A 20,412-nucleotide genomic window follows, 5' to 3' on the forward strand; every position below is an offset into this window, starting at 1 on the left:
TACTGCAGCCGGAGCTTAGCTTTATGAAATGCTTACCAGCATCAAAATAAAAACAACAATAACCACTGAACACTGATAATCTTATAGTTCATCTTGGCAAGTTATGTCAACAAATAACTGTGTTTTTAGGAAGATAATAATTTAGCAGTGTTGACCTGTACAGTTTCAGGCATCAACTTTCATCCAACTTATATCATCTTTAAAAAAAAAAATTGATCTGTCCAAAAGTAATAGTTACATGACAAGTCAGTTAAAGTCCCATGCTCATGATAGCACAATTTGTTTGTTTTTTGCCAAGTTTTGACAAATTACATTTCTTATTTTCTATACTTTCCTACTGTATATCTCTAATCTATTATATCTATTTTTAGTGCCTCCAACTACATCAAGTCCTGGTGAAGAAGTACTTTTGTTTACTGAAAGCTCCTGCAGCAGATAAACCCTTCTGGATGAGTGGTGTGTGTTTAAATAAAGCTGTTTGTCTTTTAGTTGTGTGGTTGTGTCTCCTGCAGGGGCCTCCTCGTTACCTGGAACCATAGCTGTGGTCGTCTGTGTGGCTGTGCTGGTGCTGCTGCTTATTTTGGTTCTCGTCTGGAAACGTAAGAGACTTCTTGGAACACACATGTACATGGATACACACTTTTTTGGGTGGGCTGGCAAGCGGTGATTCAACAAATCCATTAATCAATAAATAAATAAAAATAATAAAAAAGGTCCAGACTACCTTTTTCATGGTTGTAAATTTGATATTTGTACAGCTTTTAGTTAGGGCTGGCTATCGCCAATGATTTACCGAATTGATTTGATTCTGATTCACATTCACGATTCAGTTATATTTCCAATTTGATCTGATATCAATTAGGTTAGGGACATTTCAGTTAATATACCAATATTGCTTGGATTAAAAAAAAAGAGGTTCTCAGAAAACGTATGCTGTAAATTGTGCAAACTTTTCTTATAATGCACAAGGTTAATGTTAGCATTAAGAATTGACCTCCCAGAAGGGATTTTCTTAATCGATTTCCGATCACTCAAACAAAGAGGAGGAGAAGAATCGATTATTTTAACCCAGCCCTACCTACAATATTTTACTTGTTTCTATGCAGTACAACAGACTCAAACATCAACAGGTGTAACTGTGTCAGATCTTTCCCGGTCCGTTGTACAGTAGGTCCCGCTGTGATGATACAGATTAGCGTGTGATTCTGCTTGTTCATTTCTTTCTTCTTTTTGCAGGATTTCAGCGTTCAAAAGACACAAGAAATAGAGAACAGAACAATGAGGTTAGTGTACATAAGTCTACCTAGCCATACCAGCTAAATGCTAACATTAGAATGCTAGAGCCTCTGCCACTCTGGTTAGTGTTTAATGTTAGGATCACAAATGAACGATTCCTCCTGTGTTTGTCTTTGTTCTCTGGAAGGATGGTGCCTATGAGGAGATACGGGAGCGCCTCCAGAAGCCAGGCTCAGGAACTGCACTCAGCACTATTTATGTCACAGTCAACGCTCCCACAAACCCCTCTGCCTCGCAGCATTACTCCACGGTCAACTTTCCCAACAGCTCTGGAGAAGCTAGTGGTGACACATATTCTACTGTGTGGGACAGCAGCCATAGTCCCACCCACTCTGCTGTCAATCATCCATCCAGACTTTCTGAAGACCCTTTCTATTCTACTGTCAACAACCCACAGCAGCACTGAGACCAGTCCTGACACTCTTCACTTCATTTTAAGGTTTAGTCACAGGGCTTCTGCACTGATATACACCAAGTTACCAGTTGTGCAACCAGCACTGCAGTTCAATACAACATGTCCAACTACCACCTCAATAAGGACCACAGAACTCAATCAACACCTGAATTAAAGACTCATGATTATTTGGCAAAACATGGATCTTAGTTGTCGAGGCCAACCTCCACTGTTAAACGCTAACAAGCTTCAACTTTTACCTGTTTAATTGTACCACGTTGATGAGTAATATTACTGAATGCTACAAGAACATTGTGAATCAAATTTCAGTTTAACGTAACCACAGTGGTTACATCACAAATTTGCACTTTTACTGCTGCTGGTTTTGAATGTCCTTTTCAGCCTTGATGCAATAACATCTCCTCAGTCCTCACACAAATATGCCTCAGACTGATTTAATGTATGTATAGTTTAACTTCTTGTATTTATTGTGCAATATGTTATGCAACATCTATTTGTTTCTTCTTTTTGAAAACCTTCCTTTTTTAACAACATAATGCATTTGGACATGTTGACAATTTTCTTTTCTTTTCAATATTGTATTTGATTTACATAAAATGCTTAAATAGTGGTAATAAACAAGATTTACTTTTAAGTGGTCTTTTTCATCTTATAATTGAATTTACAAATCATATGTATTTATATGGCACAAAACAATAATTATAACACAAGAAAGAAAAAACAGACAAGCAAAAATGGTACAAACAAAGAACACAAAATGTAGACACGTACAAAACACAAGATATAACATTATTTCAGGACGATGCAAATAAACAAACAGCATCAGCTGTTTGGCTTCTTAGAGACTTGATGTCATACCCTCCACCTCGTGTGTCTGTGTGAGTGTGTGTCTGTGTGAGTGTGTGTGTCTGTGTGTCTGTGTGAGTGTGTGTGTGTGTGTGTGTCTGTGTGAGTGCGTGTCTGTGTGAGTGTGTGTCAGTGTGAGTGTGTGTGTCTGTGTGAGTGCGTGTGTGTGTGTGTGTGTGTGTGTGTGTGTGTGTGTGTGTGTGTGTGAGTGTGTGTCTGTGTGTGTGTCTTTGTGAGTTTGTGTGAGTGTGTGTTTGTGTGTATGTGTGTGGGTCTGTGTGAGTGTGTGTCTTTGTGAGTGTGTGTCTGTGTGAGCGTGTGAGTGTCTGTGTGAGTGTTTGTGTGTCTGTGTGAGTGTGTCTTTGTGAGTGTGTGTCTGTGTGCCTGTCTGAGTGTGTGTGTGTCAGTGTGAATGTGTGTTTGTGTGAGTGTGTGTCTGTGTGAACGTGTGTCTTTGTGAGTGTGTCTGTGTGTGTGAGTGTGTCTCTGTGTGTGAGTGTGTGTGTGTGTGTGTGTGTGTGTGTGTGTGTGTGTGTGTGTGTGTGTGTGTGTGTGAGTGAGTGTGTTTCTAATTGCAGGAGTGGAGACAGGTGTGCTGGAGTCAGATGACCAGCTGACACTCATCATGATTAGCTGCAGCCTGTTATATGTACAGTGAGGAAAATAAGTATTTGAACACCCTGCTATTTTGCAAGTTCTCCCACTTAGAAATCATGGAGGGGTCTGAAATTGTCATCGTAGGTGCATGTCCACTGTGAGAGACATAATCTAAAAAAAAATAAATCCAGAAATCACAATGTATGATTTTTTTAACTATTTATTTGTATGATACAGCTGCAAATAAGTATTTGAACACCTGTCTATCAGCTAGAATTCTGACCCTCAAAGACCTGTTAGTCTGCCTTTAAAATGTCCACCTCCACTCCATTTATTATCCTAAATTAGATGCACCTGTTTGAGGTCGTTAGCTGCATAAAGACACCTGTCCACCCCATACAATCAGTAAGAATCCAACTACTAACATGGCCAAGACCAAAGAGCTGTCCAAAGACACTAGAGACAAAATTGTACACCTCCACAAGGCTGGAAAGGGCTACGGGGAAATTGCCAAGCAGCTTGGTGAAAAAAGGTCCACTGTTGGAGCAAACATTAGAAAATGGAAGAAGCTAAACATGACTGTCAATCTCCCTCGGACTGGGGCTCCATGCAAGATCTCACCTCGTGGGGTCTCAATGATCCTAAGAAAGGTGAGAAATCAGCCCAGAACTACACGGGAGGAGCTGGTCAATGACCTGAAAAGAGCTGGGACCACCGTTTCCAAGGTTACTGTAATACACTAAGACGTCATGGTTTGAAATCATGCATGGCACGGAAGGTTCCCCTGCTTAAACCAGTACATGTCAAGGCCCGTCTTAAGTTTGCCAATGACCATTTGGATGATCCAGAGGAGTCATGGGAGAAAGTCATGTGGTCAGATGAGACCAAAATAGAACTTTTTGGTCATAATTCCACTAACCGTGTTTGGAGGAAGAAGAATGATGAGTACCATCCCAAGAACACCATCCCTACTGTGAAGCATGGGGGTGGTAGCATCATGCTTTGGGGGTGTTTTTCTGCACATGGGACAGGGCGACTGCACTGTATTAAGGAGAGGATGACCGGGGCCATGTATTGCGAGATTTTGGGGAACAACCTCCTTCCCTCTGTTAGAGCATTGAAGATGGGTCGAGGCTGGGTCTTCCAACATGACAATGACCCGAAGCACACAGCCAGGATAACCAAGGAGTGGCTCTGTAAGAAGCATATCAAGGTTCTGGCGTGGCCTAGCCAGTCTCCAGACCTAAACCCAATAGAGAATCTTTGGAGGGAGCTCAAACTCCGTGTTTCTCAGCGACAGCTCAGAAACCTGACTGATCTAGAGAAGATCTGTGTGGAGGAGTGGGCCAAAATCCCTCCTGCAGTGTGTGCAAACCTGGTGAAAAACTACAGGAAACGTTTGACCTCTGTAATTGCAAACAAAGGCTACTGTACCAAATATTAACATTGATTTTCTCAGGTGTTCAAATACTTATTTGCAGCTGTATCATACAAATAAATAGTTAAAAAAAATCATACATTGTGATTTCTGGATTTTTTTTTTTTAGATTATGTCTCTCACAGTGGACATGCACCTACGATGACAATTTCAGACCCCTCCATGATTTCTAAGTGGGAGAACTTGCAAAATAGCAGGGTGTTCAAATACTTATTTTCCTCACTGTAGTATGTTATGTTATAGTTCAAACGAATAATCGATTCAATAAAAAAAAAAAAAAATCAATCTTTATTTAACAAACAAATTAAGAACGTTTGTTCAGTCAGGAACCCTCTCGTCATAGATTTAACCATTTATTGCAACAAATGGAAATAGAGTTATGCTTAGCGCTGAGGGCACCGCTCTTGATAATGCTTCCTGGATCAGCCAAGCAGCATGCTAAGCTGAAACAGGGGGCACCATGCAGAAACCCCCCTGGGTAAAAAAAAAAAAGAGTGAGCCAAAAGAAATACACTGAAAACCATTTTAACCTTTGAGCCATGTTAGGACTCTGTACTATGAAGGTGGAGACTGGGGTGGTGGAGGCAAAGCACTGCCAGCGGCAGCAGTGAGGGAAGCAGCGTCAGTGTAGCAGGGATCAGTGAGGAGGGAGTCCCATTCAAAAGGAGCGCCTAGATGTGAGAATGGCTGTGATTGGTGTGTGTCTGATAGGAATGATAATTCAACCAGCGGGCGTATGACTTCCGTGTCCTGCTTGAACTAACGCTAAGCTTAATTTCATCAAAATGTTAATAGATTTAACATAGGTGTGATTGGCAAAGGGCAAAAAAGCTGGAAAATATACGCCGCACCCATGATGCTGCGCCAGCACCCCATTTTTTTTCAAATGCTATAAAATTGAATGAAACACCCCAAATTCAATGAAAGTAATCATTAATATTACTTGCATAGAACGTTGTATGCAGGGGTTAAATTGGGATTTGTTATGTGGGGGGGCTCTCCCTAGGGGGGTCTTGGGGTATGCCCCGCCAGGACATTTTTTTGAAAAATAAACCATTAAATGGCACTTTCTGGAGAGTTTTGTGCAAAGAAATGGAGAAATCGAGTCTTACATGATATGTGCAAAACTGTAAGGTTAAGAGCCTATACTTTGCATTATTGTAGTATCAACAGGTATTAGGGCATTTAGCATTTACATTACTGTTAATCAGTCATCCCTTGATTACACATTGCATTACCTTGTTATAATATAAATAATGTGCCACATGAAGACGTGCAGCATATGACAGTAGCAGCAGCTGAGAAGATTTGGGTCTGTGGTGACCAGGTCCACCTCACACAAACTTCCTTCTCCCATTCTCTCTCTTTACTATCAAGTGAAATAATATAAGCAGTACCTTATGTAACAGATTTTTAAACATTTAATGTAACTGGCAAACAATGCTTTCTACTTTTTTTACTTTTTAACAAATTTTTATTTATGCCGTTTGTATGCTGTTACTGTCATTCTTTACAGAATGTTGTTCTTTGTTGTCACTGTCTGTCTGTTCGATTGTCCATGTTTCTCTCTGTTGACATTGTACATATTGTCTGTCTGGTTCTCCATCTTTTCATCCGTTTTAACTCTAACTCTGCAATTTAAATGTTTTTAAGGCTGTCTGTGATTATACTTCAGGGTTTTTCCTTGCTCAGAATTTGTCTTTGCAGGAACACACAACGCAGGGGGGGAGGGGTCTGGGGTTTTGAGGGTAAAAGACTTTAATTCCTGCATTCTGATACATTTTTAGGCACCAATTTATGGTAAAAATGTCAATATTTATTGCAAGGAAATCACAAAATTCTGGTGGCAGGTAACAATTCAAAATACAAATAATATAATGGAATATTATTATATTCAGTAGTCCAGTAAGGGGGCTTTCACATCCGGGACATGGGCCAGATACGACAACACTTGACCCTAAAGTCCAGTTGTTTAATTAGCATGGACAGGGCTTTATGGTCACTTTTTTTCCCCAAGGAGCATGTTTTGCTCCCAAGTTGAAAAATGTAGGATTGACTTAGGCTACTTAATCAGTGATGTTGAATATACCCTACAGTGTAATGGACCACCACAGTTCATGCATACATGTGAACCGCAGATTAATTGCAGAGTTTAACCTACATAGTGGAAAACTACTACGTGAATGGGGCACAGCAGAAAGACGGAGCAGAGCGACACTGCTTGTTCAGGGTTGTCATGTGTACTCCTATAGGCCTACACTTCGCATCAGGCGTTAAAACCAACTGTACCAAATTAGACTACTATTTAACGCGATAACGAGACGTTTTTAACCGGTAATGAAACTGTCTCAATTTGTTTACTGATGCCGTCAGACGGCCGCACGGACAGACAGCAGTCGGAGTTCCGGCAGAGCTCTGTGCCCGTTCAAACGGAGATCCCGTTTGAAGGTGACGTGCTTGATTTTGACTGAACGTCCCAATTTAAGTAACCTCTGATTGGGTCGTAGTAAATTAAGTACCCTAAGTTTAAGATTAGGTGTTGGTCATTCTCAACACCTTTCTACAACTTTTTTTTATTTTCCATGACTAATGTTACCGACCGACCCTTCCCCTTACAGACAGGAAGCCATGTGAGCAAACAGACACGGTGAAACGCATGCGTTTTCATGGGAAGTGAAGCTACAGTAGTCATTGTTTTGTGTTTGCTGCAAAGACTAAATAAAGCACCTGATTAAGGTAACGTTATCATGACATCTCCCGACTATTCTTCACTGTCAGATTAAAGGCTAGTTACCAGCTGCGAGGCAGGCTAAGCTAAAGTTAGCCTTAAGAAACAAGGGGTCTGTCTAAACTACGGTTCGAAGCTGCGGAGCTGGAAACGTAACCCTAATCTACAAGAGAAGTCTGTGTCTGATATAAGGGAGTTTGTTGCTAGTGCGTGACACGCAGGCTCTGCATGCACAGCGAACCACCAATCACAATCAATGTTGATCAATGTATTAAAACAACCAAAGCAGGCCCCGCTAGTCGTTCCACAACATGAAAATAAGCGAGGAACAGGAAGGGAGCAAAATCAGGAAGCCCCCTTATTTTAGGGGAAGCAACATGCATGCATTAATAATAACATTGGCTTCAGCCTGGATTGATAGTAGCATGACATATGAATACAATGGTGTCATGTAAGTCAACCAGTGTATTTAACTATCTCACTTCCCCCATCCAAAATCACATCAGAATAGAAGTCCTAGCGCTTACTTGCTTTTGTTTGTAAAAAAAAAAAAAAAAAAAGAATGGTGAAAGAATGGTTCACATAAGAACAAAAGTCATTTTTGTTCATTTATTTTCTACGCAGATGCACTAGCCTACAAAATCACACCAGTAATTTGAGAATTATTTATTATTTACAAAAGAGCTATTCAAGTCAACTCGTAAAAATTCCAGTATTTTTTCATATGGCAGGAAAAAAATATATATACCATATGTCTGTTTTTTCCATAACTGTGCAGCGCTAGTTTCACTGTTGAAAAGTAAATGTTTCTTGGTCTGACAAGGCTCTGGTTAGGCTTTGGTTAGGTATATGCACACTATGACTTGGTTAAGGTTATGGAAAGATCATTGTCATTGATACAATAATAAACACTTGATTAAAGTTAGGGAACAGACAAGAGTCACAACTACAGCCATTAGAGGGCTTTGACACATAAAGGTAAACTGTTGTTTTGGGGGCACTTGTTGAAAAGGCTGATTCTGTATTTTTTCTTGAGAGAACAGTTTCAACTTTTGAATGGTCAGGAGAACAACTCTGTAGATGGTATATGGTTTGAGCACAGTATAAAGGCATGCTGTCCTTATATTGGATTGTTCCAGTATTCCAATGTGCTAATTACCGATTGCGTACGATTTTTTTCAGGCTTGTGCTGGATTTTTTGCATGTTAGGCCTATAGAGTGCTAGCCTGGCTCCGCCCTCCTACGTACTTCCGCTCAATTTCCATTTTCCTTCAGTACTCCGTCTGGGTTTGCGGTATATTCTTGGTTTTCTCCAGCCAATCTTTACCGGTCCAATCAGCGAACAGAGGGAGAGGCTGAGAACGATGACGTTGAGGTTGTGCGCTAGTTTGAGTTGTAGTTCTGGCTGGTAGTAATGGCGGCGGAGAAAGATGCGAGCGAAGTTGTGGCAATGCTGCGGAATATCCAGAAGTTAAAGCCCGAGCAAGAACAATCTTTGCTGAGTTTTGTTGGTGGCCATGATGTTGTGGCCCTCCTCCCCACGGGGTTTCGGGAAAAGTTTGATTTTCCAGCTCGCTCCGTTAGTGGTGAAGGAGTTGGCTAAGGCTATCGCTAGCGATGCTAAGCCGACGTCACGACCCAACGTTAGCGATTGGTTATGGCAGATCCAGAGTGGCTCTGGGCAGATCCAATAGTTTTAAACTTCAACAGAGTACCCACCTTCAAGGAAGTTAACTGCAGGGATGACACATTTTTGCAGGCCAACCTGGAAGTTATATTCCCTGTTTCCCTCAACAAAAAGCCAATGGGATGTTTCCGTTGGATGTTCGATTGTTGCAGAAAATAAGCTCTGTGGCAAACAAAATGATATGATACTTACATGTCTTGTTTAGTAAGATGATCTTTACAAATTAATACCACCTTTATGATTTTAGAAGCATGAATACATTCGGCAGGAGTAAAAAGCTAACAATCGGGACGGGATGCCTAATGTCCCCGACAACCTCTGTTGTCTCATTTAGCTACTTCTTAGCAACCACCTTTTTAAGAAACATGAAAACTTGAAAGAACAAAAAGAACAAAATGTGAAAATGCCAAACATGTTCCACTACTGCGCTGTACATCAACAGGAGATTGAGAAAGGTAAATGATAATCATCAAGATTGATGATGTAATGCTGTGAAACTTGTAGACAGTGGGGGATGTATCATCATAACTATCATTTTCATAGTCATAACCACTGGCATTGTTTATGACAGTTAGTGGTTCAAAAAGGCCGATATCTTCTGACATTAACACTGCTGAAATCTCCAGCTCCCCATTTATGGATTAATAAAATCTCTTGCTTCTATTTGTAATTTAACTTTATCCCAGTCACATGTACTTACATTTAGGAGCTGATGTCGATATAATTAACTTATTTAATCAAAGCCAAATAATGAACAATGATGAGGCTCTCTTATACTAGGCTACTATTTTATTTTTGACATGTTGTTTATGTCAAGGACTTCATATTAATCCAAAATCTATTTTTCTTCTCATGACTTAGGATATTTCCTGTTTATTGTAAATGCCTAGGTATAAAAAGAAGAAGTTATATAATCGGGAAGAAGAAAAAGGGGAAGAATAAACAGAAAGGTGGGGACGGGACGTTTTTAGTATATTATGACAGAAATTCAGGAAACCCAACTCTTGAGACCGACCAACTGTAGAGACGCAGCGATCAGACAGAAGTGAAATAACCAGCTGGAGTTTAATGATCTGACGGAGGATCTCAGCATCCAACAGCAACATAATGAAGAGCTTTCTTCTACTCATCCTCTCACTGATGATAACAGGTACAACTAATACCTCCTCACTGATAGATACAATACTTCAAATGAAAAACAGTTTAATTCAGTTTGAGCTAATTGTTTTGTGTTAATGTGCTTTACAGTACTTTACTAAATGAATATGAGTAGAAATCCTACAGCACCATACTGTACTGCTACTGTACTGCTACTGTACTACTGTACTGTACTGCTCCATAACTCCAGTAATTGCAACAACAATACAGAGTAAAACACAGTGTACTATATTTTTTATCTGTTTCACTCTCACTATAACTCATTTATACGTAACACAGCAGTTAAAGAAATATTATTTTAGATTAAAAACTTCTTTGGTCAATTAATAAAAATAAGGAAAAAAATACTTAAAATCTGTGAACCATTCGTACATATAGCTACGAAAGCAAAACACTGTAATTTGTATGTATTGCACATATTTATTTATTTTATTGGTTTGATAGGGACCATGTATATTTATGAACATTGTTGTATAAAACACACCATGTAAATATGCCAGAATTAGTACAAATAACTACTACTACTACTACTACTGTATGCACCACATTGACTGCCGCTGTATAAGACCGCAAAGATCTGCATACGGAGGAGGTTGGGGTGGATTGGGTGGGTCCTAAAACACGGGGCTTTACAGCCGGGGAGCTGAGTTCATGTCCTGGGAGTTCTACTTAAGATGACCCGTGTTTTAATCCAAAAACCCAATCTTTCTTTCTAATCTTAACTAGTCTTTTGGGATCTTAACTTAAATGTTGTCACTGCATGATCACCTTTTGTCTGCTAAAAACGGCAGAAACGACCCTTCACCTCAGGGTGACTGCAACCCGGCTCACAGTAACCTGTTTTCAGCTAAATTACCGGTCATGTGACCGGTTGGCTTATCTTCGTCACGTAATCAGTCGACGGTGTATATAAGTTTTCATACGATATCTTAAAATGAGAATGACAATGCTTTGATGTAATACAAGGGTGCTATTAATAATATGCTCTAATAATATGCCACTATTTTATACAATTCTGCATGTTACTGTACACGTTATTTACAGGTAGTCACAACAGTTCAGCAAAGACACCTCTGTTGAGTAAGAAATACTTAAAAATATATAAATTACTGAGATTTTAGGAGCAAAGGCTTTTCCAGAAAAAAATAAAAAATATACAATCAACCAGTTTAATAGGGCTAATCTGTGATCTACTGATTAATCCTGAGTGTGTGTTTCCGATCATGTTCCAGACAGACAGTGTATGTTTTGTTGATAGAGATCATATTCAGACTGCAGCTCTGAGATTGTTTCAGAATCTGACATGATGTGAACTTTTCTCTCTGATCTACAGGCTGGGAGGCCTCATCTGATGTGAAGGGATGCACAGACGGATGGGTGGAATTCACCTGCCAGCATAAAACAAGTCAACAATATCAAAGAGTTGATGTAGTTAAGGGCAGCCAAACAATCATACAAAGCACTCAAAAGAATGTATGGCAGACCAAGGACAGATTTTCTGTTTACTATGATGCAGCAAATAAAAACCTCAGAGTGATCATCAAACAACTTCAACAAGAGAACTTTAAGAAGTACACGTGTAAATTTATATTTGGCAGAAAATCTGAAAGTGGTGAAGTGGACTTGAAAGTTGGTAAGAAAGATGCCTCTTTTTATCACTGTCTCTCATGTCCTTTGTTAAAGCACTTTGTAAGTTGTTGTGTTAAGGAGTAACTACACCCTCAGATAACTAAGGTATTATACATGCACACTCAGATATACTCCTCTATATCAAGTCATCATCTACAAAACTAACCAAGATACAAAAAATGGAAATCCATTTGCCATAAAGGACATAGTAAAAGTCATGATGGAAAGATTTCACATCCCTTTTATATTTTCAGATAAGGGCTGTCAGACACGGAAAGATTTCACACGTTTTACCTTTCTTGTTTATTTACAGATGACGGCTGTCAGACACCATTTCATCAAACTGCGTACAGAACAGCTAAAACCACCATCTCATGTGACAAAAGAAAGTCTGAAGTCATGTTTTTCTGCAAAGAGAAGGGTTCAATCTGTGAGGATATTTTATCAACAAAATCTTCTCTGAAGTCAAACGGGTCCTTCACTCTCACAGAGACCAGCAGTAGCTTCAACATGTCCATCAGTAATGTGTCCTCAGAGCATGCTGGTGTCTACTGGTGTGGAGTGGAAACTGATAAAGGACGTAACAGATCTGCACTCAGAAAAATACAGCTGAAGGTTGAAGGTGAGAAACAAACATCTGACACTTTTAGGTTTGATTTACTCACACATATAATGAAGGTGTCTCTGAAATATGATGTTAAATACAGTTACTGAACAACACTGTCTTTCTGTCTGTCTACAGATACTATTACTAACTCCACTAAGTCTCCAACTGCTGGACAGAATCTCACATACTGGTGTATATATCCAGAGGGTACTACAATAAAAAAATTCATCTGTAAAGGAGAAGATCCATCTATATGTATACAGATAGTAAGCACCGCACAGAGCAACGCTGGAAAGTTTTCTATGATGGATGACAACGTGATAAATATCACCATAACAGTGAGAAACGTAACAACAGAAGACACTGGGACATACTGGTGTGGAGCAGAAAGAAATGACCCAAAACAGAGCAACCCATTCTTCCACAGGCTCATGATGACTGTCGGTGAGTTGTGACATTATTGTATGGTTTGGATGTAATCTGACCCCTGTTCAGATTGTAGTTATCTTATTGATGGATGGTGAAGTTCACCTGTGACAGGTTCAAGTTACAATCCCAAAGATCTCTGTTCTCTTTGGCGCCACCTTTAGTGATAAGCGGTAATTAAGAGACCGAAAAAAAAAACTAAGCCGCTTCACACACAAGTAAGTTGAAGAGTGAGTCTGTTGCGTTAACTCCGCCTACCCTCTCTGGTGGACCAATCACTGCTCGCTGATTAGTGACAAACGCGTCACTAACTGTGCAACGATTGTGATGTCTGAAATGTCGCCACAGACACGCCTAATAATGTCAATCAGTGGACCATTTGCCCAATCACCATTGTGTTACATTATCCCACAGTAACAAATGTACAGTATTTTGTTTATCTCATGTTATATCTAGTTGCAGTGCCTCCAACAACACTGAACTCCTCTACTATCTCAACATCAACTCATCCAGTTCCTACATCTGCTTCTTCCACCCAGTCGACCACTGCATCCGCCCACAGCAATGGTGAGAAAGCATTTCTGAAACCTACTGCAGCCGGAGCTTAACTTTATGAAATGCTTACCAGCATCAAAATAAAAGCAACAGTAACCACTGAACACTGATAATCTTATAGTTCATCTTGGCAAGTTATGTTAACAAATAACTGTGTTTTTAGGAAGATAATCATTTAGCAGTGTTGACCTGTACAGTTTCAGGCATCAACTTTCATCCAACTTATATCATCTTTAAAAAAAAAATTGATCCTTCCAAAAGTAATAGTTACATGACAAGTCAGTTAAAGTCCCATGCTCATGATATCACAATCTGTTTGTTTTTTGCCAAGTTTTGGCAAATTACATTTCTTATTTTCTATACTTTCCTACTGTATATCTCTAATCTATTATATCTATTTTTAGTGCCTCCAACTACATCAAGTCCTGGTGAAGAAGTACTTTTGTTTACTGAAAGCTCCTGCAGCAGACAAACCCTTCTGGATGAGTTGTGTGTGTTTAAATAAAGCTGCTTGTCTTTTAGTTGTGTGGTTGTGTCTCCTGCAGGGTCCTCCTCGTTACCTGGAACCATAGCTGTGGTCGTCTGTGTGGCTGTGCTGGTGCTGCTACTTATTTTGTTTCTCGTCTGCAGACGTAAGAGACTTCTTGGAACACAAACGTACATGGATACACACTTTTTTTCTTACTGGAAGTAGGTGGGCTGTAGAGGTGTTGAAATTAATCAAATAATCGATGCATCGGGATGCGGACATAGACGATGCTGCGGCCGACCATAATCGATTATAACGCAAGCTAGCAGGGCGAGCTAGCTAGTCTAGATAGCGACAGGGTAGGTGAATTTAAACAATGTCTGAGTTGAAAATGCATCTTTTTGTCATGTAAGGGCCCTGTTCATGTTGCACAGACATTTTAATTGCATTTTGTGTCTGTTAAGAAGCACAAAGGCACTGTAAAACTTTCCCCGACAACTGCCGTTTTAGCTCAGTGGAAGCTCGTAGACGTAGCTGCAGCTACTCCGTGTTGACCGCACCGATTCGGCTCGTTTTTTTTCTTCTATCGACTGTACTCGCATATTTATAGCGATCAAGATTAACCTAAAAATTAGTCGGAATTCTCCTTTAAAGAAACAAACCCAAACACCTCATCATTCCAGTCTAAAGTTACTTATTGCAGCTTGGGCATTGCACTTGACAATGCAAGCTTGTCAAGTCAAATATCCTATATGGCTTTAATAGAAAAATGTTTTTGACGCATCGTGATGCATCGAGATATCGAATCGAAGACATGATAATCGTAATTGAATCGAATCGGGAGCTCAGTGAAGATTCACACCTCTAGTGGGCTGGCAAGCGGTGATTCAACAAATTCATTACAGTTTTTTTCAATAGCTAAACGACAGTGGGCACAACTGAAGCCACATAAAACTAACTACAGTCTGCACAGCAGCAGTTCATGTGGACCAAACTCTAGCTCGTTTTTCATTGCTTGAACACAGTTTTCAAAACGCTACACACTTATCCCATGTCTTTAACCACAACGTGCACAACACTGTAGATTCACAGCACTTTGGTCAAATGCTAACACACTGCTGTCAAAAATGTTAATCACACATTCAAAACAGAACAGATTTCAATCTGGTGCCTATCAAACACTGCTGATTGCAATTTTAGCTGAAAGCCTATAAGCAGGTGTCTTGTTTTAGACTGGTTAGTACGGTATTTATACAGAGAAAGCTCAGAAAGCCTTTTTTGTATACAAACACCAAATAAGAAGGAAACAATTATACACTGTACCGTTTGAGAGAAGCAAGTAAAAGACTAAATATACCAATACTGTATGTCCAGGTAAGATGTCTGAGGTTATGTACAGAGCTATAAAAAAAAGTGAAAAACACTATATCTTTACTATAGTAAAACTGTGGATTTCCTGTTGTTCAGAAAGTAATGGAGGAATGGAAACACCACCTTCATTTGTATTCAGAGATGATGCAGACATCCAATGTGATGAAGAGAACTTGCCGCATGATGCTGGAGAGAGGCAGGATTAGTCACACTATTCTTTGTTACTGTTATGCACCTTTAGCACCTTTTTTTAAATTAGTATATTATGTGAAATCTATATATTTTCTTCAAAGAAACTATTGAGTTGTGTGAAGTCACTCAAATTGTTCAAACTGTAAAGATGAACAGTTTGTAATTTGTGTATTTCATCCAACTTATATCATCTTCTTTAAAAAACAAATCGATCCATCCAAAAGTAATAGTTACATGACAAGTCAGTTAAAGTCCCAGGCTCATGATAGCACAATTTGTCTGTATTGGTGTTTGACGCTAGCGTTTCTACTCTCAGTGTGTTCTGAGTGACGGTGTGTGTTATCTCAGTGAGGATTGTTCTGAGTGTTTGGCTGCACTGAGCCTGTTTTGAGACGTGTGTGAAGAGTTGTGTTGCTTGGAATGAGTTTTGCAGGAGATGTGAACTGTTTAGCTCAGGTGACTGTTGGTAGGGCAGACTGTAGTTTGAGTTCTGCATATGTGGCTTCAGTTGTGACCAGTGTTATTTAGCAATCGAACTGTGGAAAAAAAACTGTAATCAATAAATAATTCAAAATATTTTTTTAAAAAGTCTCAAAATCAGATTCTAATAAACCTCCACAGGTGTAACTGTGTCAGATCTTTCCTGGTCAGTCTCTACAGTAGGTCCTGCTGTGATGAGACGGATTGGTGTGCAGAAATTAATTCTTAGTCTCTTTTGCTTGTTACAGTAACATCGTGCTTTCTCTTCGCAGGATTTCAGCGTTCAGAAAACACAAGAAATGGAGAACAGCAACAAACAACAAATGAGGTTAGTCTACGCGTTTGTACATGTGTATATATGTGTGTGTGTGTGTGTGTGTGTGTGTGTGTGTGTGTGTGTGTGCGCGCGCGCGCGCAATTACGTGCATGTGCATTCATATTTTCATAATTAGGGGACCAACAATTAGTATATACCAACACATACCAGTGTTTCCTTTAGGATTTTTTTTAGCAGTGGGGGCAGGTCTGTCTGAACAGCATCCACAATCCACAATAAAATCAACATAGAGGAAACACTGCATACACATGTGTGATGCCAGAGTGTTTTTGACGTAGGGCTGGGCAATATATCGATATTATATCGATATCGTGATATGAGACTAGCTATCGCCTAAGATTTTGGATAACGTAATATCCTGATATAACTAAGTGTTGTCTTTTACTGCTTTTAAAGGCTGCATTACAGTTAAGTGATGTACTTTTCTGAACTTACCAGACTGTTCTAGCTGTTCTATTATTTGCCTTTTCCCCACTTTAGACATTATGTCCACATTACTGATGATTATTTATCTAAAATCTAAGTGTGAAGATATTTTGTTAAAGCACTAATTGTCAACCCCAGAATATCGCCGCACTATCGATATTGAGGTATTTGGTCAAGAATATCGTGATATCTGATTTTCTCCCTAACGCCCAGCCCTACTTTGACATCATCTTTTGCTGCATAGATAGCTATGTCACTAAGCTGCATTTTTCTATACAACATTTACAAATGGATGATTTCCAGTTTGGCACCATCAGTCTTCTCATTTCACTACAGTGAGTCATGTTTGCAGCTTTGTAAGGCTTTACTTATGCACAGCAGGGCTTATGCTAACAACACTAGCAGGGCAAAATGCTATGATGACTATTTATTTGCTTGTTTGACAGGGACAATGGACAGTCATGGACTGTCCCAGTATTAGCTCAACAGCTAAACTCCATCAGTGTCCCTGGGCAAGCAAAGGAGTTATGGAATCAAATGCTGTGATTCGGCTAGAGAAAATAAACAGTAATACAAAATTAGAATTAGAATAAAGCACTAATGCAAAAGTCAACTATGTCATAACAAAAAGCCCTTACTTAACAAAATATATCAAGCCAGCAATGTTAAGCGGGGTTTTCCCTAACATTATAAGGCTTAGGCGCAGCACCCAAGCTGTTTGGCGCAGCACCTAAGCCGAATGAATGTAAAATCAATGTGAGCATCAAAACTATCTAAATGACTTTTCTCAGATCTAATGATTGTAGTTGGTCCCCAGTGGGAGTCTTTAAGCTGTTCTAGCTTTTTCAACATTTAAGACTGAGATAATAACGGTGCAAAATGATATGAAATTGCATGTTTATTTTAATTGGAAAACGTAACATTTTCTTAAAGGAGAACCCCTAAACTCACCTCTAAATTTGTGCACCTAACTTTCACAAACCATGGAAAGCACTGTTAAGTTTTTTAAAAGGAGTTTTGTAGCTGTAAAGCCTTTAGTAATGTGTACATTCATATTTTAATATAATCTAATAATGTGTATATAAGTTGCCCTGATGTACAATTACAAAACCACCATCAAAGTAAACATGGAAGGCACTGCAGTATTATGCTAATTTCTAATCGTATTATGTGAAAACAAAGCGTCTACAGCCATGCTAGAGCCTCTGCCACTCTGGTTGGTGTTTAATGTTAGGATCACATATGAACGATTCCTCCTGTGTTTGTCTTTGTTCTCTGGAAGGATGGTGCCTATGAGGAGATACAGGAGCGCCTCCAGAAGCCAGGCTCAGGAACTGCACTCAGCACTATTTATGTCACAGTCAACGCTCCCACAAACTAGGACTATCAGTCCCGATACCGATACCTGGGCTTTGTGTATCTGTCGATACTCGATACCGATCCAATACCGTTGTTGAATTAATAATACACTGTATACCTTCCACCTTATACCTTCCTTCCACCATGTGGAAGAGACTAAAGGCACCAGACTTTCCTAACTAAACACTACTTTCCTAACTAAGACAAAATAACAGATGTAATGTATTGAATTCTTATTTATTTGTACACTCAACTCTTCCAGCATGCGACACATGTGCGACAGAGGGGAAAAAAACTAACAAAACTGGATCTGTTAATTTTTCCGATCCCTGATCCAGCTATTTTGTCAATATCGGGACCGATATCCGATCTTAATATCGGATCGGTGCATCCCTTCCACAAACCCCTCTGCCTCGCAGCATTACTCCATGGTCAACTTTCCCAACAGCTCTGGAGAAGCTAGTGGTGACTAAGGGTGTCACGACGAAATCAACCGAAATTAAGTCACAATCTCAAATAAAAAAATGGAATCGTCGATGCTACCACGGCCCCATGTCACATCTGGTCGGCTTGCCAAGCGTTAAAAAACACACGTGTTGAAGTGCTGCGAGTCAACCTCCTCTAACTTAACTACAGCCAGTCAAAAGATACCATGGCAACTGCAGATGCAGGAGACCCATCGACAGAACTTGAACCCCCTCCTCTTTCACGGAAGTCGCTGGTGTGGAAGTATTTTGGATTTCCAGTTAGTTCTGGTGACAACGTTCGCGTTGTCGACAAAAAAGCCACAGTTTGCAAGCTCTGCTATGTGCGTGTACCATATTCTGTGTGTTTACCATTGCACATTAGCCTAGCAGCTAGCAGAGATTCCTTCTGCTTTTAGCTTTATCCCAACAAAACCGCACTGTTGAATTTCAGCCTGCATGAACGTTTTGTAGCCTAAACAGAGCTGCTTATACTGGTTATATTAGAGAGAGCAACAAGTTAGCGGACTGCCGAGTCGCCCTCTCTGCTCTCTGACTGCTCAGCCACTGTGCTGCGAAGCGTCTGCCCTCGGCATTGTCTGCTAACTTTTTTTTTTACTTTATTGATAAATTGTTTCCAATTGACTGAATATATGTTATGGTTACATTATGTTGTTAACAAATGTTTTAAATTTGACATTGAGTGTGGTACATTGCGAACAAAGGTCAGATATTATATTGCATAAAAGTCTAGTCCAAAAATTGGCATAGCAACCTGTACTTTAAAAAAAATAAATGTAAAAATCGAGAATCGAATCGAACCGTGACCTTAGAATAGAAAATGTAATCAAATCGAGGATTTGGGAATCATGACACCCCTAGTGGTGACACATATTCTACTGTGTGGGACAGCGGGCATAGTCCCACCCACTCTGCTGTCAATCATCCATCCAGACTTTCTGAAGACCCTTTCTATTCTACTGTCAACAACCCACAGCAGCACTGAGACCAGTCCTGACACTCTTACCAAGTTACCAGTTCTGCAGCCAGCACTGCAGTTCAATACAACATGTCCAACTACCACCTCAATAAGGACCACAGAACTCAATCAACACCTCTGATCTATATTCATTAATAATAAGAGTTAATCCAGGACAGTTGGATTGGATTGCATACGGGTGTGCTTGTCTCAGACTAATGTAATTTATATATAGTTTATTGATATTGTTTTGTCTATTGAGTATATTGTTTTATATATTGTACAATTTGTTTTGTAACATCTACTGTAGGTATTTCTTCTTTTTGAAAACCTTTCATTTTTTTTGTACCAACATAATGCGTTTTACATCCTGTCACTTGTCTTTTCAATATCTTTCAATATTGTATTTTAATTACAAAAAAATGCCTTATGGTGATATTAAACAAGGTTTACTATCACATTGAGTAGTCTTCTTCATCCTATAATTGATATTACAAATAGTTTGTGCTTATGTGGCACAAAACAATAATTACAAAGTGGTTTACTGACAGAGACACTGGGAAGAAAAGTCCTGACGGCTCGTTTTAAGGCAGTTTCTGAATACAGCTGTGTGTATTTCTCTGTGGATTGAGCGTTTGATACTTTAAAAGTACTTATATAGCACCTTGACCTGATTTATAATAAAAAATACATGGAAACCTCACTTTTTACAGGCCGTTAAATATATATTTTCCAGTTACATTTTTCTCAAAACAGTGAATAAAAGAACATTTCTCCTACCCTCTTATCTACCTGCCACTAACCTTTCTGACTTCAGAGGGGTCAAAGGTCATCCCCTAGAAAGTAAATAGTTCACTTAACCTCCAAAACCAATAAATAACACAAGAAATCATTTAGTAAAGTCTGTATAGCCCAATTTCGCATTAGGAGGAAAAATGGGAACAATGTGCAGT

General features: G+C 39.5%; 2 protein-coding genes across 5 annotated transcripts in view; both read left to right on the plus strand.

The window, feature by feature from the left end:
* LOC116034604 (polymeric immunoglobulin receptor-like) overlaps positions 1–19,771 on the plus strand; it is a 32,678-nt gene extending 12,907 nt beyond the window's left edge. For 3 of the 4 annotated variants that reach the window (XM_036001980.1, XM_031277322.2, XM_036001979.1), the window contains exons 5-8: positions 374–395; positions 513–599; positions 1,237–1,283; positions 1,424–2,345. In XM_036001980.1, the coding sequence (XP_035857873.1) occupies positions 374–395; positions 513–599; positions 1,237–1,283; positions 1,424–1,702 (435 nt within the window). In that variant the 3' untranslated portion in view covers positions 1,703–2,345. Of the gene's footprint in view, positions 1–373; positions 396–512; positions 600–1,236; positions 1,284–1,423; positions 2,346–3,298; positions 3,305–19,526 lie in introns of those variants that run through there. The other variant, XR_004897571.1, reaches the window with a different exon arrangement.
* On the plus strand, positions 10,018–18,038 carry LOC116034521 (polymeric immunoglobulin receptor-like). Its single transcript, XM_036002210.1, has 9 exons — positions 10,018–10,157; positions 11,499–11,798; positions 12,108–12,416; positions 12,537–12,845; positions 13,290–13,394; positions 13,787–13,810; positions 13,928–14,014; positions 16,167–16,222; positions 17,940–18,038. Exons 1-9 carry the CDS (start codon positions 10,115–10,117, stop codon positions 18,036–18,038), a joined length of 1,332 nt encoding a protein of 443 aa, XP_035858103.1. The 5' UTR covers positions 10,018–10,114.
* Positions 19,772–20,412: the final 641 nt, after the last annotated feature.

This window comes from Sander lucioperca, chromosome 6 (assembly GCF_008315115.2).
Source record: "Sander lucioperca isolate FBNREF2018 chromosome 6, SLUC_FBN_1.2, whole genome shotgun sequence".
Taxonomy (NCBI): Eukaryota; Metazoa; Chordata; class Actinopteri; order Perciformes; family Percidae; genus Sander; species Sander lucioperca.

What these genes read in the sequence shown, in the direction of transcription:
- LOC116034521 (XM_036002210.1), top strand. Translation starts at nt 10,115, where the DNA reads ATGAAGAGCTTTCTTCTACTCATCCTCTCACTGATGATAACAG. An exon ending in CAGGCTCATGATGACTGTCG is followed by an intron (nt 12,846 to 13,289) that starts GTGAGTTGTGAC and finishes ATCTAGTTGCAG; the next exon opens with TGCCTCCAACAACACTGAAC. An exon ending in TGCATCCGCCCACAGCAATG is followed by an intron (nt 13,395 to 13,786) that starts GTGAGAAAGCAT and finishes ATCTATTTTTAG; the next exon opens with TGCCTCCAACTACATCAAGT.